Consider the following 26,367-nt stretch of genomic DNA (forward strand, 5'->3'; position numbering starts at 1 on the left):
GAATTAAATCCATTGTGGAAATAATTCAGCGCCTATCACTGCACCCTTTAATTTATAGTCGTCTCATCCCTAAACCAATATTTACTGTGTAAAGAAGACACCTAGGAAATGATGGATTGATTTAAAATATCACTCAGTCTATTCTGCATCATCCCACCATTCTACTGTTTCTTCCTTGAACCAAGAAATTACAAAAGTGACGTGTAGCCAGAGGAAAAAACTGCTGTCACATGACATAAAGGCAAAGATGTACAAAAACTTACTTTCATCTTTCAGACAAGCTCTTCTAGAAGTAACAGCAGTGACGTCTAGAAGAAATGAGAGCAAGTGTTAGTCAATTGCTCACGCCTATTATTTTACATGTGATATATATGCAGATGTATGTGTGTGTGTATACACACCGACATAAAATCTACTAAAAGACACGGGGGAGATACTCATTAAAAATATGAACCCTACAATTCCAGGAATAATTAGTCTTGTCTACTACAAATCAGGGAAGTTCAAAATGTAATTTGATCAGGAGGAAAGGAAATGCTACAGCATGATGTGAAGGCAAGCATATATGCAAACTTACTACTTTGCTCTGTTGGGGAAGCTGTTGGAGAATCAGGAGCAACGTCAACTGGAAGAAATGAGAGCAAGAACTAGTCAATTATTCAGGTCCATTATTGGAGGGTGTGTTGTATGTGTTTATATGTGTACACGTGAATGTACAACCACACATACACGCACATATACTTCGCTGACAGAAAGACTGTCCTTAAAAATATGGGCCCTACAAATCCGGGCATAGTTTCTCTCATTCTATGCAGTAAAGCACATCTAATTCATATATTGTGCTTCTGCATAGGAAGATGTTGACCTTCATGAAGAATACATTTTTTTCTTCTTTATCACAACCTGACGATAATATCCAAGACTATCTTGTTTTCCTTCTGTATTCATAGCTCCCACTCAATGCCTGCCTCAAAGGAGGTGTTGGAGAAGGACTTGTCGAATGGAAAAATAACCGGAATATGGCTTCTCTATAGTCTTCAGCACATGCTGTTGACATGAAGAGTTGCTACCAAAATCCACTCATCAACTCTTAGACTCCACAACAGAATCTCACGCTTGAAAGAATCTGGTTTAGGAAAATTTCCCATCAAAGCAACAGAAGCATGCAGACCTTTCCAGAGCATGCATATTCCCAGATCCTCAACTCATGCACCTGATTCTCTGGAGTTGTGGTGTTTGTGGACGTGGCAACAATATGAGCAAAAGCTAATGGCTATCGAGTGATTATTACTGTGGCAGGCACTATTAAATGCTTCGCACGTGTTATCTCATTTAGTGCTACAGTGACACTGATGTTGGTTGTGTTTTGGAAGACTCCTTGTTACAAAGGAGGAATAAGGCTGGAAGAATAAGGAACTTGCTGGGAGTCATACCAGCGAGGGCAGAGCCAGCATTCAAACGATCGTTGTGGCGGATTCAGTGAGATAGAGCATGTGGAATGTACTTCGTAAAAATAACCCATAGAAATGGAAAATAATCTATAGAGAAACGACATAATTTCACCATTGTGGACACTAAAAACATTTTCTGTTCCAAATATGTTAAATATTCCCAGCAAATGAACTTTCTATTACAAGAGCTCAGCATTTCAGTGCAATTCTTTCCAAAGATAGAAAGGTAGGCCAAGACACAATTATACTTCTCTGAATCTATACAATCTGGAGTGAGATTTATCTCCACTGTAAAAAATAAAAGAAGGAAAACATACAAAGATAAAAAATTTTTAAAGATAATTGACTCTTGGATGGAGGAAAACAGTCGAAACCATTGTTTTAGTTAATCCTTTTTCTAAAAGATGTGTTCTTGTCCATATAGATAAGGTTCTGGTAGGCAATTTATTGCACACAATGAGTTCTTTTGTTGGTGGCTGTAAAACTGGGTTTGAACCAATAAGATTTGGAAAAAATTCCAAGAATGAAACAGCATAATCATGTTTAGATGTTAAAATATCTTCAAAAACTGACTTTGATGTATCTTAAATTTATTTCTTTTCCATAACAGTGATTTATTTATTAAAAGATAAATAAAACTCCATTATCATGAATCAATGAGGTAATAATGAGAAAAGAAACATTTTTCATAAAAAAATCCGTGTATGTATCCTAAACTCTTTCTCAACCAAGGTCGGTTAAAAACACTAGTTTTATCTTCTTCAAAATTACTTCATTGATTTGTGCTTCGAAGTTATATTCTTAGCTTTTATTGAAACTAGAAATTTCCAAGAAACAGCATTAGAAATTTGCTGTAGAATGGCATTAACAGAAATGTCTTCATCAGCTTTGTTGCCCTGAGAAGCCCATGGGAGTCTTTTGTTTCAGAAATTAGGTACCAAGTAAAACACATGATGAACTGGAACTTCTCTATGATGATCATCACCGTGGGACTTACTGTACTTCTCATTTTTCCATGATCTCTAGAAAAATCAAAAGCTAATAGGTCACCTCACTTCAGTGGTTATATTAAAGCTTTGCTTTGCCCATATTGCTGCTCCTCTGTTTCTTAGCTGTAGAAATAGTAAATGAGAGCAGTTGTTTCAATATTACATTATTGAGCTTTAGGAAAGGATATTAAAAAATACAATAAATACTTAGAGAAATACATTCATGTTATAGTTTTAAAAGTAAGTATTTTCGCTGACATTATTTCATTTGCTCTTCATCACAGCCCCGGGAGAAAGCCAAGGCGAGTGTTGGAGCCTAATTTATTCACTGATGAAACTAAGGATCCGAGAAGATAAAGACTGACTTCAGAAATTTGTGCTGGTGCACAGCAGAGGTCTTTGTACATTTTCTTCTGTGCTTGTGCCCCACGGCTTCAAAAGGGCTTGTTACCCACAGGGAAGAGTACAAACCGATTCCTTCCTATTCACAGGTGCTCTGGGGCCTTTGGTCTGCTGTATTCATACTCAGGACTTCAAGTCCCGAGACTAGAGAGTTACTGGACCACTGCTGGGACCAAGGCACATTCAGTCGTCTGCCACTGTCTAAATATGTGCAGAATCTGCATCAAAGGGACTCCTTGGGGACACCATGCTTGAATCACGAGGGACCTGAGAGATTAGGAAAAGAATGTATTCTCTTACAACAATACATCTTCCTTGGGACAGTAATTTATCCCAATGTCCTCATCCACACATCCCTTCCAGGCCTGGCACAGGCCAGTTCTGCAATAAATATTTCTTGGGCTAGATTTACCAATGGCAAAAAATAGATTCATTATGTAGAATGGAAGTATGTGTGTACACATTCGCCTCACCCAATCTCTAATTATAAAATTTTGCCTTACAGTGGTATATAAAATACAAATCTGGAAAACCTCAGATCACAAAACAATGGAAGTGCCCAATTTATCCTGTTTTTTTGTTGAACTGTGGTTAGCTCCCTCAAATGAACACTGTTTCGAGAACTATTAGCGTTGCTTTGGGGTTGTACTCCGAGTATTGCAAGATGAAAGTAAGAATGACTTCGCTTGCTTAATAGAACATTCCTGAAAGACATATAATTGTTCTTATTTACCGATCACCAAAAGGGGATTATCTTTTGGAGCATTTCTTTGGTGCTGTTTCCTAGCTGTTTTGACTTATCTTGTTTCATTTAATGCATACGACTACCCTAAAATACATCACTGTGACCTTAACGCTTTAGATGATGAATCTCAGGCTGAGAAAGGTTAAGTAAATTTTTCTTTTTCTTTCTCATTTTTATATTCCAAAGCATATACTATTTTAATTCTATGGGGAAAGAAAGGAACATTTACATTAGCAATAAATAGAACAACATTTAAGAAAAAATATATATATATATATATATGTTTTGCATTAAGACTTGACAGAAAAGGTGGGGTATCCCTTTGAAAAAAATGTTCTGGGAGATTATATTTAAATACACATACCTTCATTCACTGATGGAAAAAGAATCTCTTGGTCAACCCCTCCTTTATTATTCTTGTGTTGGACGATGCATTTATGTTCTTTATCCATTGACTTTCCAGTCACGGTCAGCCAGCTGAATTTCATGTAAGTGTTATCAGTCTTCATGGTATTTCCCTGCTGGGATGGCAGGATTGTATTGCCATTCTTTTCCTTCCAAAATACCTTAATAACCTCGGGGAAGAATTTCTGAAGAAGACAAAGATATGTTCCAGCCTTATGGAAGTTTATTTCAGCAATTGAAGGAAGAAAAATGGTGGGCTTGGGAGAAATGTCTGCAGGAAGGCGTGCATCTGTGGGGGAAAATGGAACAGCAAATAATCATTGGAGAAGCACAAAGATCCTGTAGTTTGCAACAACCTAGCACATGATGAAAGGAAAAAAGCGGTCATTGAATTAGTGCTCACCATGGCCTTTCTTCCACCACAGATTGTGAGGTATTTATTGTTCTTATTTTCCATGGGAAAAGAGGTTCCAGGGGTTATTACAGCTTGGCCTTTGTTCTTTCTCCACATGCTAAAATGGGGTATGACTCCATTTCAATGCACCTAACATTCATGAACACAAATATTTTTTAAAATCTCTTTTGTTCTACCATACTGGAACATGCTTTCAAGGTGGGTGGGTAGGTGGTGGGCATGGGGGAGGAGACCAGGTAACTTTGATGATGTCTCAACGCATGAGAATATTTGATCATTTCTAAAGTACGTCCCTTTCCTGTCTTGTGAATTCTGTAATTTGTACTCTCTTTCACCAAATAGCACATTCTCATTTTCTGCAACTCCGTGAAACCTCACTATTCATTTAACCACTTTTGGAATACACCATGTATCTCTTATTTGCCGTATAAATAAATTGCAGGAGGAAGTTTTTAATTTTTCTAAAACAACGCACAGTCACTTGTTAATGGGAATCAATTTCCACGTGTACTTGACAATCTAGTCATTCTTTTGCTTTCAATGTGGGTCCCATGCCCAGTTCTGAGGTAATGCAGTTCTCCTAATTGATGTCTAATTTTACGTATCATCTCGGTTTCACGTCTGAACCACCCCAGGTTTTTAAGTACGGTTGCATTGACACTGGACTTCCAAATTATTTACAATGCCTTGAATTTAGAGACAAAATAGCAATATTTCCAAAACTTATATTAAAAAATGTATTGGTTATTTTCAGAAATGCTGTTATGCTATTTTTATTAAGTAAATGCGCTCAGAATTTTGTTTCACTTTACAAAATATCCACCAAAACACTGTTTTATTTTGAACGTTCATTTGAAGTTTAAGCATGATGAATTATGCACCATCTTTTGAATCTCAGTGTCTTCTCTGAAATTTGTATCTACCCGAAAAAGCTGATGAACTGTTTTAGAGCTCCACTATTTTCTTTATCATCACCTGCTCAATAAATTATATATGTAATTGGTGTAATGCTAAATGCTACAGTTCCAGAGTCCCTCGCAGATATGGCGTCAAAATATATAACAAAGCATCATAGCTTACAAAGCCCTGTCACTTGGATGCTGAAATGTTATTTGATAATATATTTATTGTTAATCTGATGATGGGAATTATAAATATTAAAAATTTTTTCCAATTTGATTTCCAATTGACACATAAATGCTTTAATAATATTCTCTTTGGACTAATTTAGAGTTAAATAATTCAATGTGCAATTTCTTAAGAAAAGAAGAATTAGATGTCTTATTTGAGAAGAAAAGAGCAAAAATTCTTGAGAAGTTCTGCCTATTCAGCAAAGCTCCTGACTTTTACAGTAAATGACTAAGCAAACGATGTTGGGTTTTTTCTCATGCTGTAAATATAATTAGGTCAAAATGTGCTTATTTTAATTTTATACATCTTGCTTTTAGTGTAATTGGTGCTTTATTGATCATGATAATAAGACACTTTATTTCACCAGCCTTATATTTGTTTTTAGTTTAAAAAGAATGTTATGTAAAACAAGATTAATTTTTCAATCCTACATTCTATTTACAGAATTTAGTCTTTAGTCAGAATATTAGAAAATCTAATTTTCATCTTAGGTACTTATGTTTCTTCATAGGAATACTTCTGATTCATTATACTGACGAAATTGAAAATCAAATGATGAATTGAAAAATTTCTGTATGATAACACACTATTCTTACCACCTGTCACTTTTCCTTAGCTAGATTCTTTAAATTTCATTCTTTTCAGGATAAAATAAATCTTGAATTTCCATAACTTTCTCAACGTAATATTTGAGCATTAAATAGTGTACTTGTGTATATATGTTCAGTGCCTATATTTCAAGTAATTATACTACCCACTTTTTCTTTAAACAGTCTTTTTAAAACGTATTAATGGTGTATTCTATGGTCAAAATCCTTTTCACAATGCAAGGAACAGAAACCAGGTAAAAAAGTAAATAAACCTCTCTAATTCATTAATACGCATTCATTTGCACATTCACATAATACATTTGAGTGAAATTGTCTGAGTTGTTTGTATTTTACTAAGATACAATCGTATGAATTACACATGAATTTACCAAATGTCAACTACATTTTAGATTGAAATTATGATATTTCAGACCTACATACTGATATTGATAAAGTGTTCTTGAGTTTCTTCCTGTAATGTTTCTTTCATCAAATAAATAATTATAGCCGTTTCATATTTTAATATATATTGCAAGTTTATGACAAGTTTCTGCTATAATTGATTTTAAATCTGACCATGTTCTGTATGAATTTAAACTGCTTTTCTGATAAATATGAGCATGAAATCCAAACACGTTTGCTATAAATTTTGGTGCCAATAAATGTTGGCGTTAGAGATGATATCGGTTAAAATAAAGGATTAAGTTTTAAAGAGAGTAAAATGACAAAATTAATAAATAAGGACATTTTAATCACATTTTCCTTGCCAAGTGAGGGAAAAGGCTGCCAAAGAGAAGCAAATATCTCCAAACTCATTTTTGTGCGTGTGAGTGGACAGTAAGATGAGTTTCCACTTGAGCAGTTGTAAGTACAGCTGAATCCTCTGGAAAGTTGTTGCTCCGACAATGTCGTTGGCTGCAAACACTCTCCACGCTGGGTACAGCTCTCCCTTCACGTTGGAATTGGGGGAACACGTATCCAGCGTGTATGGTGTGTTAGACAATGTGCCAAGCACTTTACACATGACTTCATTTGATTCTCATACAAGCCCTGCTGGATACATACTGTCACCCCATTTTGCGGATTAGAAAACTGAGGCCAGAGAATAATCGCCAAGTTCACATAAGCAGGACGTAAGTGGTGGAGCCAGGTCAGCCTGAACCCAAAGCCCAGACTCTTTGAGAAGACTTTCTCACTGTTAGAAAGGAAATGTGTCAACTCACAAACTTACCTGTAATCATAAACTTCTTCTGTGGGCCAAACATTTTCATGATAATTATATATGTTATACTTGAGTCCTTATATAAGTCCACCTGTACACAAAGCCAAATCCTATCACAGTATTCACACAATGTTGTCTATGTTGTTCTTTGTCATAATGATTTAAAATCTCTCCTAAGATTTCTACATCCTGTCCCCATCACATTCCTGTCTTTGTCTAAACATTCTTAACTGTTCCTCCAATTTAATTGCTTCTTGCCTTCCTTCTATTACCTGGAAAAATTCCATTCTTCTGATACCTACCTGTGACGACAATTTTTTTTCCATCAATGGGGAGTTTTGTATAAGAATTCCACCGTGATCAACCCATATCGAAAACTTTAGACTAATTAGCTTCTCTGAGTTCTTCAAATCCTAGGAAGCTATGGTGGCCTGAGACTGAAGAGACCACAGTTATGGTGCTCGTGAATTTTGCTCACAGCAAGTTGTGTGGCTGATAAATCAGGTAAATGAGAGACTTTGGTGCCTTATTTGTTTGAAAAAGGTGATGTTAGTGTAAATCAATTCAATGTCCCTGCCAGAGCTGAAGTGAGACGGAAATGAAGATTTGAAAAGCAATTAGAGTAAAAATGCTAGCAAATAGAGGCTGTAACTATTATTATGATCATTATTCTCGTTATCATTATTATTAACATTTTGTTTGTAATGATTGTGTGGTTCAACATGACATCTTCATCTCATGGGACCAAACTTTTCCCTTACTAATAGGGACTCAGTATTTTGGGGCTGCTATTAGATTGTGGCAATTAAGTGTGAAGACTTGTTCCTTCGTTTGCATTCCACTTTGCTCCAATAACCTGAAATTCACAAAGCCATCATCAGAGGAAACGTGCCTTTCACACACCCAATTAATAGGCAACCATTGTCTTGTCTTATCTGCTGCATTCCCAGTGTAAGAAAAATCAAAGGATCATAGACGAAAGCCTAATAACATGCAGTCAGTGCATGGAACTGCTTCACTTGTGTTGTGAAAACAAATGGCTCTTTGCCCTAATCAACAGCACAATCTATTTGCATTCCAAGTTTTCACCAGAAATTTCAGACTAAAGCTGATATCTTTCTAGCTTATGCAGAAAGTTCAGCTTGACACTCCTGGCCGTGGGCCTTCAAGGCAGAAGGACTAGAGAGATGGCAGGAGGCCTGTCCTCAAATCCTGCTATTGTCACATTAGATCACTAAATGTTACCTGCCTGACCGTGTCTGCTGAATGTCACCATCTGTGAATGACATGCAATGTTACGATGCCTATAGTATTGATGCAGTGGTGGTATAAAACAGGTTTGCTGAAAGACTATTTCTTCCATTTTATGAAATGGATTTTAAAGGCAATGTCCACGCTGTTACTTCACTGTTCTCCTAAAGGACTCATGCATTGAAGTCCATTTCTAATTTTACAGTGGGAAAACTTCTTCCTATTTGAAAATTTGGTTTGCTTCATTTCATCAGTTAATGAATACTATGAATTCCACTCCATTTTTGTTCCTACCTGAGCATAAAAATTTACCCTGTGCTTCTTGTTAGATAATCATAGGCCTATTTTCTTTTGCTTCCCTTGGTGGTTTTGATCTTCTATTTTTATTTCATGGTCTGAATGCACAGGCATACCTCAGAGACATTGTAGGTTCAGTTCCAAAACACAGAAATAATGCACATATTGCAATAAAGCAAGTCATATGATTTTCTTGGATTCCCAGGGCATACAAAAGTTATATTTACACTGTACTATAGTCTTTTAAGCATGCAGTAGCATTCTGCCTAAAAAAACCAGTGTGCATACCTTAATTAAAAAATACTTTATTGAGGCCCACCTGGTGGCATGGTAGTTAAGTTTGTGCACTGCCCTTTGGCAGCCCAGGGATTGCAGGTTCTTGTCCCTGGCGCAGACCTAGCACAGCTTGTCAACCCATGCTGCAACAGCATCCCACATAAAATAGAGGAAGATTGGCAACATGTGTTAGTTCAGGGCCAATCTTCCTCACGCACAGAAAACTTTATTGCTTAAGAATATCAGCCATCTGAGCCTTCGGTGAGTTGTAATCTTTTTCTAGATGGAGGGTCTTGCCTCAATGTTGATGGCTGCTGACTGGACAGGGTGGTGGTTGCTGAAGGTTGGGATAACTGTGGCAATTTCTTAAGACAATGATGAAGTTTACCACATTGTTTGAAGATTCCTTTCATGAACAATTTATCTGTGGAATGTGATGCTGTTTGATAGCATTTTACACACAGTAGGTCTTTTTTCTTTCTTTCTTTCTTTCTTTCTTTCTTTCTTTCTCTTTTTGAAGAAGATTAGCCCTGAGCTAACTACTGCCAATCCTCCTCTTTTTGCTGAGGAAGACTGGCCCTGGGCTAACATCCATGCCCATCTTCCTCTACTTTATATGTGGGACGCCTACCATGGCGTGGCTTTTGCCAAGCGGTCCCTTGTCCACACCCGGGATCTGAACTGGTGAACCCCTGGGCCACTAAAGCTGAACATGTGAACTTAACCGTTGTGCCATGGGGCTGGCCCCGGTCTTCTTTCAATATTACAGTCAATTCTCTCTAACCCTGCTATTGCTTTATCAACTAAGTTCATGTAATGTTCTAAATCCTTTTCTGTCATGTTACCAATCTTCACAGCATCTTCACCAGGAAGAAATTCCACCTCAAGAAACTAGTTTCTTCGCTCATCCATAAGAAGTGACTCCTTGTCCATTGATGTTTTATCATGAGATAGCAGCGATTCAGTCACATCTTCAGGCTCCACTTCTATTGCTAGTTATCTTTCTACTTCTATCACGTCTGCAGTGACTTCCTCCACTGAAGTCTTAGACTCCTCAAAGTCATCCATGAGGGTTAAATCAACCTCTTCCAAATTACTGTTAATGTTGATGTTTTGACCTCTTTCAATGAACCATGAATGTTCTTAATGGCATCTAGACTGGTGAATCCTTTCTGGAAGGTTTTCAATTTACCTTGCCCAGATACATCAAATGTATCAAATTTAGTGATCCATCATCAGCTTTAGACATGCCTTCCTCTTTAAGCTTACTCATTTCTAGCTTCTAATTTAAATTCAAAGACATGGAACTCTTCCTTTCACTTGAACACTTAGAGACCATTGTAGGGTTAATTGGCCTAATTTCAATATTGTTGTGTCTCAGGGAATAGGGAGGCCCAAGAAGAGGAAGAGAAATGGGGACACAGTCAGTGGAGCAGCCATGACACACATACAATTTATTGATTAATTTTGCCCTCGTATATGGGCACCTTAAACAATTACAACAGTAATATCAAAGCTCACTGATCACAAATCACCATAACCAATATTGGTAATTAAAACCTTTGAAATATTGCAAAAATGACCAAAATGTGACACAAAGAATCAAAGCAAGCAAATGCTGTTCAAAAAATTGCACGGACGGACTTGTTCAATGCAGGGTTGCTGCAAACTTTCAATTTTTAAAAAATGCAATATCTGCGAAGTGCAGTAAAGCAGAGTACAAAAACAAGGTATGCCTGTGCTTGTGTATTTGATTTTAGGCTTCTCAAATAGATTTGGGAAATAGGCTATTGAAATAAATGACAAATGGTTTGTGCATTATAGCTTGTTTCTTTTTCTGACCCACTGGTTGGTAGTTTGGTAAGGTCTAACTTCAATATGACATGAGAGTTAGAAGAATAGTCTTGCAAATCCTGGCTCTGTTATATCGACACAAAACATGCAGAATTCAGGTAGACTCAAAAGTGCCAGAAGATAAAGTGAGGTTTTCTTTCCGAAGCTGTCCCTCAGAAAATGGGAGTCACCTTACGTTTCAGTTCTGTGCAACCTCTCATATTAAAAGATGCTCTTCTAATACTCTGCTGTGATCAAAAAATACAATACTGCTTGGAGAAGATCTCCACCTGAAATGAACTCAGTTAATGCCAGTTTGGGAGCTAGCATTGGTGAAAGAAAATAAAGAAATTGAACATGGGCTTGGTAAATATTATTCAGGAATACAACTCTGTGCTTTATGCTTCCTTGCACACTTATAGAATAGCAGAATAAATTAAAATGCTTTCCTTTTATTTTACAAATGGATAATTGCCTCTTTAGATAAAATATCCAGTAACATCCTCCTATGGGGATCCCAAAACAGACACTCAGCCCCTGTGATGACCTGGAAACTTACTCTAAGATGTTTCAGCCGCATGTTAAGACTCTCAACAAAATTTTTAATGAATTGTGAGAGTAAAGAGAGTAATATTTCCCCAAGTGATATTTGTAGTAATAAAATTTTTCACTGTGTAGCTATAATTTAATTAAGAAATTAAATATTGTAAGCTATTTGCCTTTTACCTATTTCATTATAACTTGATACATTCAATTTCCAAAAGCCCTCTTTTTTTCCCCATATATTTCTAATGGAAAATGAGAGATCACCTCATATTCAGGCTATTGATATTTGAGATATGCTTGTTATATTCCAATCATTTTTAGATGCAGGTGACGGTTAGTCTTAGAAATTGAATGTTTTCTACAAATGCTAACCATTTATTCTAATGTAATAGGTAGACTAGGTGGTAATTAATACACTTATCTGTACTTCTTATTTCATAAAGAATTCCAATGGCGGTAATTTGAAGTCTGGGGAACCGAATTTTTTTAATCACTGACCATGGTGGTAATTTCCATATTTAATTTCATTTAATCATCACAACATCCATTTGAATGGTTGCTACATAGAAAGAATGAGTGGAAGAAAATATATCAAAATGTTAACAGTGATGTGTCAATATAAAATTTTAATTTTTTCTTTGTTTTTGGTATTCTGAAATTTTTTTCATAATGGGCAGTATTATTTTTATAATTTTAGCATAGCAGTAACGAATGAATCCAAATTCATTGGCCAAAGAATGTTTATCCAGAAAGTGACAGACCCAGAATCAAAGTTCACACCTTTCCCTGCACCACACTCTCCTAAAAACCATTTTTCAGGACCTACCTGAATTATATCTGTGCAGCTTTTAATTTGATTGCTACAATTTACATTGAACATATAATCATTTAGGGAAAATAACACCAGAAAGTTGCTTTTCAATTTACGAATTCTATATTTACATGATCACAATCACTGCAGAAACCAAAATACGTAATTTCTTTCATTTTTTCAATGCTTCATCAACTTTGTGAAAATTCTCTAAAAACTTTCATTTCAATGGATCTAGCAGGCTAGGAACACCCTTGTGAGATATTGTCCCTCATTCATGCATAATTTCATCTTTAAGGCTAATGAGGATGGGACAAATTTACTGGACTGAATTTAGAAATAATCAAATCCAGCTTATGACGTTCTTGAATAAGTTTGCCCACTTAAACATTTTGATACTTGATGTTCACCATCCTCCGACCAAATGACAAGTTCAGCAATTTTTTTCCCTCGTTGGTTATTTTTGGAAACAAATAAAATATCTAAACTTCATCACAAATCTTTCAATATAGAAACACCAAATGGACCTAATGTCTCCAACCCTTAGGGAGTCACAATTGGTATAAGTCGTTAACTCCTTGTCAATGTTCCCTCTTGCCATGTCAGGCAGAGAACTGCCTCCAAGGACATGGATGGAGTTAGAACACTTATCTGTTAGACTGGAAGCCTTTGGAATGCTGTGGATTGTTCTATCTGTGTCTTGTTCGCCGTTTAATTTCTAGCATCCAGAACAGAAACTGTCTTCAATGAATGCTTGCTGACAAGATGAATGAGCAAATGAAGATATAAAACCATGGAGAAAATTTTTGTGGACACTAGAGCTGAAATGGCTTATTGAGCTAGCAAATTCCCTTAAACTAGCCCATCTCTAGGCAAGACAAGAAGAGTTGTGGTATCATAAATTTTGACTGATCTCAGCCTACTTCTAAAAAGCTAGGGTAATAAGAAGTGAGATTTATCCATGTTCTATAGCCATTTATTTTAAGAGTTAGTTTTTTGCACTGCTCTTAGGAATGAGATAAAAACCAATAACATAGGTTTTGCCTGTTATTTCAACAAAAGAGTACTATGTTTTATCTGAAAATATAAAGAAGAGGTAATTAATAAAAGTGTCTCTCACTTAAAAGATTGTCTATAAGATAAGTATCTTGAACCAATAACTTATACCAATGGTTTATGGATATCGTCCAAAAACTATCTTAATTTCTAGCCTGAACCTATAATTTTGTGTGTGTGTATTCTAAAAGTATCATTTCAATATGGTTATGATCAGGGAAGTGAACAAACCATTTATGAAGTAGTTTTGTTTTCATAAAGAGTGACTAGTAGCTGCAAACTTGCTTTTCATATGCTGAAGCCAATTATGTGACAGATAACAGTGATCCTTAATTGTTTTTTCTAAAACCATGTACCAGTTTTTCATTTCTAGAGTAAAAATAGAAAAATATTACTTACCAGAGGGAGTTACCACGAGCTTAGTCCCTTCTCCAAATTTCTTGGCCAGAGTTACCACACTGGTTACAGCTTCTACAAAAACTCAGCTTTCTCATAAGCTTCATGATGTGAGTAGCAGTTAAATAACTGTGCCCTGGCAATTTGATCTTCTGGGTTCTTTCAGAAGTCCTTGAATATAAGTTTGGTGGCATCAGGTATTTTATGTTTTCCTCAGATAAATTGACCCAAACATCGGTTTATAACAAGGCAGTAATCATTGAAAAGCATTGGTGTAAAAGAGAAAGAATAAGAAATCAGGCCTGACTTGTCAACCAACTACTTTTCTAAATCACTAGGAAAAGCACTCAGACAATTAAGACTTGTTTTCTTTCCAGGTGTTCAATGGTGTTAAAACTTCTGAGATTGCATCAAAGGAAAGGTCCTTTTGTTCTCACAAACACAGGGGCTGTTTCGTTAGCAATTTTGGAATGTATTTCTGAAAGGAAGAAACTCTTCAGTTACTTAAATGCAAATGTGCCAACACAAATGGCCTTGAGAAATGTGAACAAAGTTTTTCATTTAAAATAAAGCCATTTTACCAATATTAAGGATTCTTTACTAGGCAATGCCAAATGAAAAATCATTTCTGTGATGACATTAATTTTCCCAGACTAAAAGAAGAAATTTAAAGAATTCAGAATTCTATACCCTAAGAAATAATAGATTTTTATTCAAACTAAAATTTGAATTCCTGTCACACATCTTTCCCAACCTCATTGTGTGAAATTAGAAATAAAATGCGAAAAGAAAGCTGGAAAATTCACAAATATGCTACTGAATAACTGTGGGTTCAATGAAGAAATGCAAGTATAAATAATAAAAAATACATAAACGCAAATGAGAATGAAACACAACATACCAAAATCTATGGGATGCAGCAAAAATGATACTAAGAGGAAAGGTTATAGCAATACAGGCTTACTTCTAAAAACAACAAAAATCTCAAACAGTTTAACATTATACCTAAAGAAACTAGAAAAAGAAGAACAAATGGAGCCCAAAATCAATAGAAGGAAGGTAATCATAACACGAGTGGAAAATAAGTGAAATACAGTTTAAAAAGAAGATAGAAAGGATCAATGAAAGTAAGAGTTGGTTCTTTGAACAAATAAACAAAATGACAAACTTTAGTAGACAAATAAGAAAAAACCAGAAGGCTCAAATAAATAACATCTGAAATGGAAGAGGAGAAATTACAGCAGATACCACAGAAATACACAGGAGTATAGGAAAATACTATGAAAACAAATCAGATAACCAAGAAGAAATGGGTAAATTTCCAGACCAAACAAGCTTCCAAAACTGAAGATTGAAAGAGCAATCAAAAACCTCTTCTCCCCAAAAGTCCAGGAGTGGATGACTTCTCAGGTGAATTCTACCAAACATTTCAAGAGGATTTAATACCTATTCTTCTCTAACTAATCCAAAAACCTGAAGAGAAAGGGACCCTTCCTAACTCATTTTACAACATCAACGTTACCCTAATACCAAAACCAAAAAAGGATGACACAAAAAAGAAAATTGAGGCCAATATTTTGACAAAGATAGATGCAAAAATTCTCAACAAAGTGTTGGCAAATTGAAGACAAATGTACACTAGAAAGATTATATGTCAGAATCAAGTGGGATTTACTCCAGGAATGGAAGGGTAATTCAAATCCACAGTTTCATCAATGTGATACACTACATTAAAAAATGAAGAATAAAAATCACGTGATCATCTCAACAGCTGCAGAGAAAGCATTTGGCAAGATCCAACATCCATTTATGATAAAAACTTTCAATAGAATAGGTATAGAAGGAAAGTACCTCAACACGATAATGATTGTATAAACAAACACACAACTAACACCCTACTCAATGGTAAAAACCTGAAAGCTATCATCCAAGAACAGGTGGAAGACAATGAGGCACACTTTTGCCACTCATTCAACAATCTATTGGAAATCCTGCAAGAGCAACTAGGCAAGAGAGAAGATAAAAGGTACCCAAATTGGAAAGGAAGAAGAAAAACTGTCACAACTTATGGATCACATGATTTTATATATAGAAAACCATGAAGAATCCACTAAAAAACTATTAAAAATAATAAATGAAGACAACAAATTACTGTAGGGTACAAAATCAGCATACAAAAATCAGTTGTGTTTCTAGTCAACTACAACGAACTAGCAGGAAGAGAAATGAAGAATACAATTCCATCTATAATTGCAACAAAAAGAATAAAATACCTAGGAATAAAGTTAATCAAGGAAGTGAAAGATCTATATACTGAAAACTATAAGGTAGTATTGAAAGAAATCAAAGAAGGCAGAAAGAAATGGAAAGACATTCTGCACTCATGTATTGGAAGAATTAACATACTTAAAATCTCCATACTACCTAAAGCAATCTATATATTCAATGCAATACCAATCAGAAGCCCAATGACATTTTTTCAATGAAATAGAACAAACAATCCTAAAATTTAAGTTGAAAAACAGAAGACTGCAAATAACCAAAGCTATTCCGAGAAAAAAGAATAGGGCTGGAGATGTCATGCTCACTGAATTCAAAATATGATACAGAGCTAGAATAATCAGAACAGCATGATACTGGCAGAAAAATAGACTCACAGATCGATGGAACAGAATTGAGAGCCCAGAAATTAAACCACACATCTATGGACAGCTAATCTTCAATACAGGAGCTAAGAACAGATAACGGAGAAAGCAAAGTCTGTTCAATAAGTGGTGTTGGGAAAACTGGACAGCTACATGCAAAGGAGTGAAAATAGACCATTATTCTACACCACACACAAAAATTAACTCAAAATGGATTAGAGATTATAATGTAAGACCTGAAAACATAAAACTCCTGGAAGAAAACATAGGCAGTTCACTCTTTGACATCAATCTTATCAGTATGTTTGAGAATACTATGTCTCCTCAGGCAAGGGAAAGAAATGAAAAAGTAAGCAAATGGGTGTTCATCAAACTAAAAAGCTTTTTCATGGTAAAAGAAACCATCCACAAAATGAAAAGACAACACACTATCTGAGAAAATATACTTGCAAGTTAGCTATCAGATAAAGTGTTAATTTCTAAAATATGTAAAGAACTCATATAACTCAAAACCAAAAAACAAACGACCTGATCAAAAAATGGGCAGATGACCAGAAGAGACATTTTTAACCAAAGAAGACATACAGATGGCCAACAGGCACATGAAAATGTGTTCAATGTCACTAATCATTAGGGAAATGCAAATCAAAGCTAAATGCGATATCACAGCATCCATACCCGTGAAGATGGCAATTATTAAAAAGAGAAGAAATATAACAAGTGTTGGAGAGGATGTGGAGAAAAAGAAACACATACACTGCAGGAAGGAATGCAAACTGGGGCAGCCACTATGGGATACAGTATGGAGATTTCTCAAAAATTTAAAAATAGAACTACTGTATGATACAGCTCTTCCACTTATGGGTATTTAACCAAAGAACATGAAAACACCAACCTGAAAAGATATATGCAAATGTATGTTTTTGCAGCATTATTCACAATAACCAAGACTTGAAAGTAACCCAAGTACCCATCAATGGATGAATGGATAAGGAAGATGTGGTATATCTACACAGTGGAATATTACTCACTCATGAAAACATGAAATTGTGATATTTATGGCAACATGGACGAACGGTACGATACTAAGTTAAACAATTAAGAGAAAGACAAATACTGCATGATTTAACTCATATGTTCAAAATAAACAAACACATAGATAAGAACAGGTTGACGGTGACCAGCAGGGAAGCGGGTGAGAGGAGGGCAAAAGGGGTAAAGGAGCACATATATGTGGTGACAAATAGAAACTACACTTTTGGTGGTGAACACAATGCAGTCTATATAGAAGCCAAAATATCATGATGTGCACCTGCAATTTACACAATGTTATAAACCACCGTGACTTCATAAAATAGTAAAAATAATTTTAAAAGTTCTCCGTCAATGGCAAAAAAAAGAGATGAGCATTTTTACTGCTATCTGTAAAGCTTCCTATCTGCACAACTTGGGGAAAAAGAGATTTTGAAGCCCAATAAGCCACCCTAACATCACAATTGTCTCTAACTTGGAAAATGGGATAGGTAGGAATAAGAAAAGGAAACCGGTTTTGTTTTGTAAAAACAACAAAAGTTGGACGAGAAAAGAGGAGGAAAAGTGGTCACAACAGAGCCCATGACAGTCCTTTCTATTCACCAAATTCCACACGTGTTCTCTAAGTGCTCAATAATATGCAGAGATAGTTTTAATATTATGAAACGTGAATTGTACTTCAAAATAAATTTTAAAATAAAATACATACGTGTTTTCTACTAGACAATTTGAGGGGTACAGAAATGATGTAGGAAAAAAAAATCTCCATGATCCCAGTGTCCAGAGATGACCACTCCAAAGTTGTACCCTTTCCTCTGAACCCATTCGTGGGGCTGAATAAAAACAGCCCCTGAGAAAAAGTAGTCAACATAGATTTCAGGAGGGCCTTGCAATTCGAATTGTGATTTTTACAAGAGGACTTCTAGGTTACAGACATCACTTTCCCACAGTGCTAGGATGTGAGGGGAGTTGGGTGATAGATATGATATATGAAAATAGTGATCTTGAAGAACTTCTTGGTCTTTTTCAGCACTCATTAGATAATATAATGTTGCTTCTATTATGCAGAGTCATTGTCACCTACTTCAGTTATGATGGAAAATAAGTTGAGCCAAAATCACCAGGATCTTTCAGGCATCCAAGAACACAAAATCCTGCACCTAGTAGGTAATGTGAGCACCACAATGATGATCAAAATATTCTCTCATCTCCACAGAGAGTAACTGAGTCCCCACAATATTTGGTGCTGTACATTCTAGTAGATGCTTTCAGTGTTTGTATAAATCAGCAATTTAAACCACCATTGAACTGGCAAATGTTCACTTAGTACAGTGCTGGTTTCCTCTGGCTGGTTTGCCTTTGGTGGGTGTGGTCAAAGCGTTCTTGGGGAAGCTACTTCAGCCTAAAGGAGAAGGGCAGGAGGAGGAAGTGACTCCAAATATGGACTTGTTTTTTCCCCCAGTAGACATTGTTTGCTCAAGCATAAGGCTACTGTCCTCCCCAAAGTGCATAAGTCAAGGGGACTATGGAACCACCATTGAAAACTTAGATTTAAATTGATTTGCTATGACTATTCGCAAGAGTCTCTTCATATCTATTTAATCTCTCTTTACCTAAACTGTAACAGTCAGCCACAGTATGACAGACGTGGTGCTAAGCCATGGTATACAAATGTGTGTGGTACATGCGTGTGTGTATGTTCTGTGTGTATATGTATCCTAGTTGTTGTTTTGTTTGTTTGTAGTTTATCATCTAGCATTACTGAGCTGTCACAGTGTGCCATGCAATGGACCAAGCACTTAATGTGCATCATCTCAGGAATCCTCACAACAACCCACGAGGTAACTACAAGACCTCTGTTGTACACATGAGGAGATGGACTAGAGAAGGTGTTGGCCTGACACACAGCTAGTAAGTGTCAGAGCACGGGTCAGACCTGGAGTTCTCTATACAAGAGGCTTGGGTCCTAACCACTTTGCTTTACCATATATGTAGCCAGATAATGGCAGCCCAGCAGGAGAAGAGGGCTCTGCAGGAGTAACCTCCAGTCTTGACAGAGCAGGTGAGATTTGCCATGTCTGCTGTGCACTGTGCCTGGCTCAGAGGAGTCAGTCAAACACTTGCTTACGTTGGATGAATGGAATCCTAGACCAGAAAATGCACTACTCTTCAAACTTCAATCCAAAGTACACTTTGATTTGGACTCATTAAGCAGCAATGTTCATAAGTTTGTGCAAAATCAAATATCACCACTCTTCTCCAGGTTATGCATCTGACATATTATCATTGCAGTTGTCTCTGCCTGTGGTTAGATCATGCTGTGTTGTTTACATTATAGCCTCTAGGAGAATGAGGATAATTTAAGGTAATCTCCAATATTTTAATCAAAGAAGAAAAGTGGTTCAGAAACTACTAATTGTAATACAATTTGAGTAATACAAAAGAAGTTAGAGAAATGATGGGGAATACATATCTTGGCAGAAAAGAAAATAGAAGAGTCACAGAAATTGACCTACAGGAATAAACTTGGGTGCCAGGGACAGCATCTTGGGGAGAGTGTAGATTCCTGAAAAAATAAGGCTGATCATTTACACCCACTTATACAAAGATTCCTCTTTAAGAAAATATGGCAGTGTAGGCAAAGTCTGAACTCACTTCCTCCCATGAACACAACCAGGTGACAAATATTCTTGGAAAAATCACCCCAGAGAGACAACTGAAAATGTGATCAAAAGAACCTGCACAACAAGGGAAAGTCCTGAATAAGGTAGAAGAGGCAGAAATTCCTTCTGGAGAGAAAAAAGACACCATCACCAGTGGCAGAGTTTGACAGCCAGTTGGGCAGGTGCCATCCTAAGGTATGCAGCCCTCCCTGGAGGAGTGGGGACCTGGGTAGGGGCTCATGACTGTTATCAGCATCCTTCAGATTCTGCACAACTGAGATGAGTGTCATACTATTTGTCTTCCTTGGCTAATAACTGCAGTGAGGAATACCAGCAGAAAAGCTATCAGATGAAAGTTGGAAAAAAGCAGCTCTTGAAGGGCCTATGCACAAATTCACCCATCTCAGAGAGCAACCTAAAATCACCAGAAAGAAGGCTGCACAGTCCTTTGGTGAAAAGAGACTCACCTGGTGGTCTCTGAGTGCATGCCAGTGGGAGGTGGGACCTCCCCAGAGACTGGGACGTTGGTGGCAGCCATTGGTATGACCTAGTGTGAGCATGCTGGCACAGACACTGGCAGACGCCATTGAGGTTCTTCCCCTGGCCATTTAGCCTTGGGGTCAGCCACACCCACTAGAGTGAAGATTTAATCCAGTTTAGCCATGGCAGGCAGACTGCCCTAGGGACAAGCCCCACACAACAGCAAGCCCTCAGGCTACTTGTCAGCCTGCATACACTGGGTGCCTTGATCATCTGCACGCAGGTGAGTGTGTCCACCTCTGTGGGGCAGGGCCTCTGTGAGGATCAGTTGAACTGTGAGGGACATTGTGGAGAGTTGGGGACCTCTGCAGTGGGGTGACTGGGTATGCTTAAGGGGGTTAGGAAGTGTGCATGGGCCAGAACTGTTGACTGTCTGTGTGGACCTTTGGGATTGTGGCTTATCAGTGGCAGAAGACCTCTGCTTCACAGTCACAAAGAGGATCAGCCTCACCTTCCAAAAGCCTGAAACAATTGGTTACTCCCATGTCTGGGGCCAGGCCCACTCAGCTTCAATCCTAAGACAGCTCACAACAGGCTTACAGGCCTGGGGCATACAGCAACAGTAAGCCCCTGAGCCTAGTAACCAGCTGCACTGGATACCTACCCAATTAACAGGAAAACTGCAACAGGAATGTGCTATTAGACCTTGTGGCTAATGGTCCTGTGACTGCTCAAATGCAACTTACAAACAGGTGGCCAGGGAGAAAAAGCCTAGACTCTCTGGGTACCTGCAGTAAGAGCAACCTTGCTGCAGCAGAAGAACACAAGTAGCCCACAAAGCAGTCACTCCTGGAACATTTGGACTGGTGATGAGAGGGAAGCACACTGTCTAGCCTCTAAAGGCACCTTGTCCATAAGGCCACTTTTCCAAGATCCGGAGACATAGCTGACTCACTTAATACATAGACATAGGCACAGAACAAGAAACACAATGAGGAGGCAAAGGAATAAATTCCAAGCAAGAGAACAGAGAAAAACCATGGAAAAAGAACTTAATGAAATAGAAATAAGCAATCTACCTGACAAAGAGTTCAAACAAAAACTCATGAGGATGCTCTCTGATATTGGGAGAATACTGGATGAACACAGTGAGAATGTCAACAAAGAATTGGAAAACATAAAAAAGAACCAATCAGAAATGAAGAATACAGTACTGCAAATGAAAAATTCACTAGAGGAACTCAATAGCAGAGTAGAGGATACAGAAGAATGGATCAGTGAGGTGGATGAAAGACTAGAGGAAATCCCCCAAGCTGCACAGACAAAAGAAAAAAGAAGTAAAAAGAATGAGAACAGTCTGAGGGAAGTCTGAGACAACATCAAGCACACTAACATTCATATTATAGGTGTCCCAGGAAGAGAAGAGAGAGACCAAGGGGCACAGAATCCATTTGAAGAAATAACAGCTGCAAACCTTCCTAACTGAAGGAAGGAAATACACATCCAAGTACAGGAAGCACAGAGAGCACCAAGGAAGATGAACCCAAACAGGCCCACACCAAGACACATTATAATTAAAATGTCCAAAACTGAAGATAAAGAGAGAATCCTAAAAGCAGCAAGAGAAAGGCAATAAGTGACATATAAAGGAAAGCCCATAAGGCTATCGGTGGATTTCTCAGCCAAAACCCTACAAGCTAGAAAGGAGTGGCAAGACTTATTTAAAGTGCTAAAAGGAAAAAACCTACAGTCTCTATACAGACAGGTTATCATTCAGATTGGAAGGAGAGATAAAGAGTTTCCCAGACAAACAAAATTCAAAAGAGTTTATCACCAAGAAACCAATTCTACAAGAAATCTTGGAGGGACTTATTTAAGTAGGAAAGAGAAGATGACAAATAGGGATAAGAAAAATATCAAAAAAAGAAAAAACCCAAGACAAGCAATAAAATCACTGGTAAAGGCAAAAATACAGTAAAGGTAGAAGATCAAACGCCTATGAAGATAATATAAACGTTAAAAGACAAAATTAATAAAATCACTGATTTCAATGATAAAAGGGTAATACATAGACATGCACAAAATAAGAGATTAGATATGATTTCAAAACATAAAATGTGGGAAGAGAGGAATAAGAGTAGAGCTCTTAGAAAGAGGTCAAGCTAAAGAGACCATCATCTGAATATAGATTGCTATATATGTAGAATATTACAGAGGATCCTCACAGTAATCACAAACCAGAAACTTATAACAGATAAACAAATAAGTAAGAGGAAATAAATCAAACATATTACTAAAGAAAGCCATCAAACCACAAGGGAAGAGAGCAAGAGAAGAAGAGAGGAACAGAGAAGAACTACTAAAACACCTAGAAAAAAATTAAAAAGTGGCAATAAACACACATTTATCAATAGTTACTTTAAATGTCAATGGACTAAATGGTCTAATCAAAAGGTATACGGTGGTCAATTGGATAAAAAACAAGACCCATATATAAATTCCATGCAAGCAGCACATTTCAGACATAAAGACACTCACAAAATGAAAATGAAAGGATGGAAAAAGATACTCCATGCAAATGACAAAGAGAAGAAAGTAGGGATAGCTATGCTTATATCAGACAAAATAAACTTTAAAACAAAAACTATAACAAGAGACAAAGAAGGGCACTACATAATGATAAAGGGGACAATCCAACCAGAGGATATAACACTTTTAAATATCTATGTTCACAACATAGGATCATCTAAATCTATAAAGCAATTACTATCAGACATAAAAGCAGAAATAGACAGTAGCACAATAATAGTGGGGGACTCTAACACTTCACATATGCCAATGGATAGATCATTCAAACAGATCAATAAGGGAATATTGGCCTTAAATGACACATTAGACCAGACAGACTTAGAAATATATAGAACATTCCATCCAAAAACCATGGAATACACATTCTTTTCAAATGCGTACAGGACATTCTCCAGGACTGATCATATATTAGGCCACAAAATAAGTCTCAATAAATTTAAGAGGATTGACATAATACCAAGCATCTTTTCTGATCACCAAGGTATAAAAGTAGAAATCAACTACAGGAAGAAAATCAGAAAAGCTGCAAAAATGTGGAGATAAAATGCTATGGAACAACGAATACATCAATGAAGAAATCAAAGGAGAAATCACAAAACACCTGGAGACAAATGAAAATGAAAATACGACATGACAAAATATATGGGATACAGCAAAAGTGGTTCAAAGTGGGAAGTTTATAGCAATTCGTGCCTATGTCAAAAAACAAGAAAAATCCCATATAAACAATCTAACAGTGCACCTAAACGAACTGGAAAAAAGAAGAAGAAAACAAGCTTAAAATCAGCAGAAGGAAGGAAATACTAAAATTCTGACCATAAATAAACAAAACAGAGACTAAAAAAATAGAAAATACTGATGAAAGCAGGAGTTGATTCTTTGAAAACGTTTAGCTAGACTCACCAAGAAAAAAAGAGAGAAGGCTCAGAAAAATAAAATCAGAAATGAAAAAGGAGAAATTATGATGGACATCTCAGAAATACACATGGTTAAAAGAGAATACTATGAAAAGTTATATTCCAACAATTCGAATAATCTAGAAGAAAGGGATAAATTCTTAGAATCATAAAACCTTCCCAAACTGAACCAAGAAGAAGTAGAGAATATAAATAGACCAATCGCCAGTAAGGAGATCAAAACAGTAATCAAAAACCTCCCAAAAAGTGAAAGCCCAGGGCCAGATGGCTTCCCTTGTGAATTCTATCAAACCTTCAAAGAAGATTTAATACCTATCCGTCTCAAACTCTTCCAAAAAATTGAAGAGGAGGGGAAGCTTCCTAACTCATTTATGGAGCTAACATTATCCTGATACCAAAACCAGACAAGGACAACACACAAACAAAGGAAATTACAGCCCAGTATCACTGATGAACATCGATGCAAAAATCCTTAACAAAATACTAGCAAATTGAATACAACAATACATTAAAAAGATCATACATCATGATCAAGTGTTATTTATTCTGGGGATGCAGGGATGTCTCAACATCTGCAAATCAATCAACACGATACACAACATTAACAAAATGAAGAATAAAAACCACGTGATCATCTCAATAGATGCAGAGAAAGCATTTGACAAGACGCAGCATCCATTTATGATAAAAACTCAATAAAATGGATATAGAAGGAAAATACCTCAACATATTAAAGGCCACATATGATAAACCCACAATGAATATCATTTTCAATGGAGAAAAATTGAAAGCTATCCCTCTAAGAACAGGAACCAGTCAAGAATGCTGACTTTCACCACTCTTATTTAACATTGTATTCGAAGTCCTGGCCAGAGCAATCAGGCAAGAAAAAGAAATAAAAGGGATCCAAATTTGAAAAGAAGAAGTGAATCTACCGCTGTTGTGTACCACATGATTTTATATATAGAAAACCCTAAAGAATCCACTAAAAAACTTTTAGAAATAATAAATGAATACAGTCAAGTCACAGGATACAAAGTCAGCACACAAAATCACTTGTGTTTCTATATGCTAACAGTAGTAGCAGAAAGAGAAATTAAGAAGCCAATCCAATTTACAATTGCAACAAAAAGAGTAAAATACCTGAGAATAAACTTAACCAAAGAGGCAAAATATCTGTACACCAAAACCTATAAAACATAGTTGAAAGAAATTGAAGAAGACACCAAAAAAATGGAAAGATATTACATGCTCTCAGATCGGAGAATTAACATAGTTAAAATGTCCGTACTTTCTTAACTAATCTATAGATTCAATGCAATCTCTATCAAAGTTCCAGCAAAATTTTTCAGAGAAATAGAAGAAATAATCCTAAAATGTATATGGAACAACAAAAGACCCCCAAAAGCCAAAGCTCTCCTGAGGGACGAGAACAAAGCTGGAGGTATCAGACTCCCTGATTTCAAAATATACTACAAAGCCATAGTAACCAAAACAGCATGGTACTGGTGCAAAAACAGACACACAGATCAATGGAACAGAATTGAGAGCCCAGAAGTAAGCCCCCACCTCTATGGATAGCCAATTTTCAACAAGAGTGCCAAGAGCATACAATGGAGACCAGGAAGTTAGTTCAATAAATGGCGTTGGGAAAACTGGACAGTCACATGCAAAGGAATGAAAGTTGACCATTATCTTACATCATGCAAAAAAAAAAATTCAACTCAAAGTGGGTTAAAGATGTGAATGTAAGCCCTAAAACTGTGAAACTTCTAGAAGAAAACAAAGGCAGTATGCTCTTTGACATTGGTCTTAGCAACATTTTTTTTGAAACACCATGTCTGACTGGGCAAGGGAAACAATAGAAAAAATAAGCAAATGGGACTTCATCAAACTCAAAACCTTCTTCACCGCAAAGGAAACCATCAACAAAACGAAAATACAACCTAACAATTGGGAGAAGATATTTGCAAACTATCCATTAGATAATGGGTTAATATCCAAAATATACAAAGAACTCTTATGTATAAATAACAACAAAAAGACAACAACCAATTAAAAAATGGGAAGAAGATCTGAACAGAGATTTCTACAAAGAAAATATACCAATGACCAATAGGCAAGTGAAAAGATGTTAAACATCATTAACTATCAGGGAAATTGTGTTATTGGTCCAAACAGCTGTAGCCAGTTGGTCAGAGGAACATGTAACAACCTGTGGCTTG

At 36.6% G+C, this 26,367-nt stretch overlaps 1 protein-coding gene and 1 gene segment (V, D, J or C); both read right to left on the reverse strand.

Moving 5' to 3' along the window:
* Window positions 1-26,367, reverse strand: part of LOC103545034 (platelet binding protein GspB-like) — a 476,815-nt gene that overhangs the window by 257,251 nt on the left and 193,197 nt on the right. The gene's annotated exons all lie outside the window — the stretch shown is intronic.
* The window catches only part of LOC103562134 (T-cell receptor gamma chain C region C10.5-like), a 39,490-nt gene that overhangs the window by 1,977 nt on the left and 11,146 nt on the right, over window positions 1-26,367 (reverse strand). Inside the window, 4 exon segments of the C gene segment in view lie at window positions 264-308; window positions 578-625; window positions 3,952-4,281; window positions 13,820-13,878. Of these exon segments, the coding sequence occupies window positions 264-308; window positions 578-625; window positions 3,952-4,281; window positions 13,820-13,878 (482 nt within the window).

The sequence above is a fragment of the Equus przewalskii genome, chromosome 4 (assembly GCF_037783145.1).
Source record: "Equus przewalskii isolate Varuska chromosome 4, EquPr2, whole genome shotgun sequence".
NCBI lineage: Eukaryota > Metazoa > Chordata > Mammalia > Perissodactyla > Equidae > Equus > Equus przewalskii.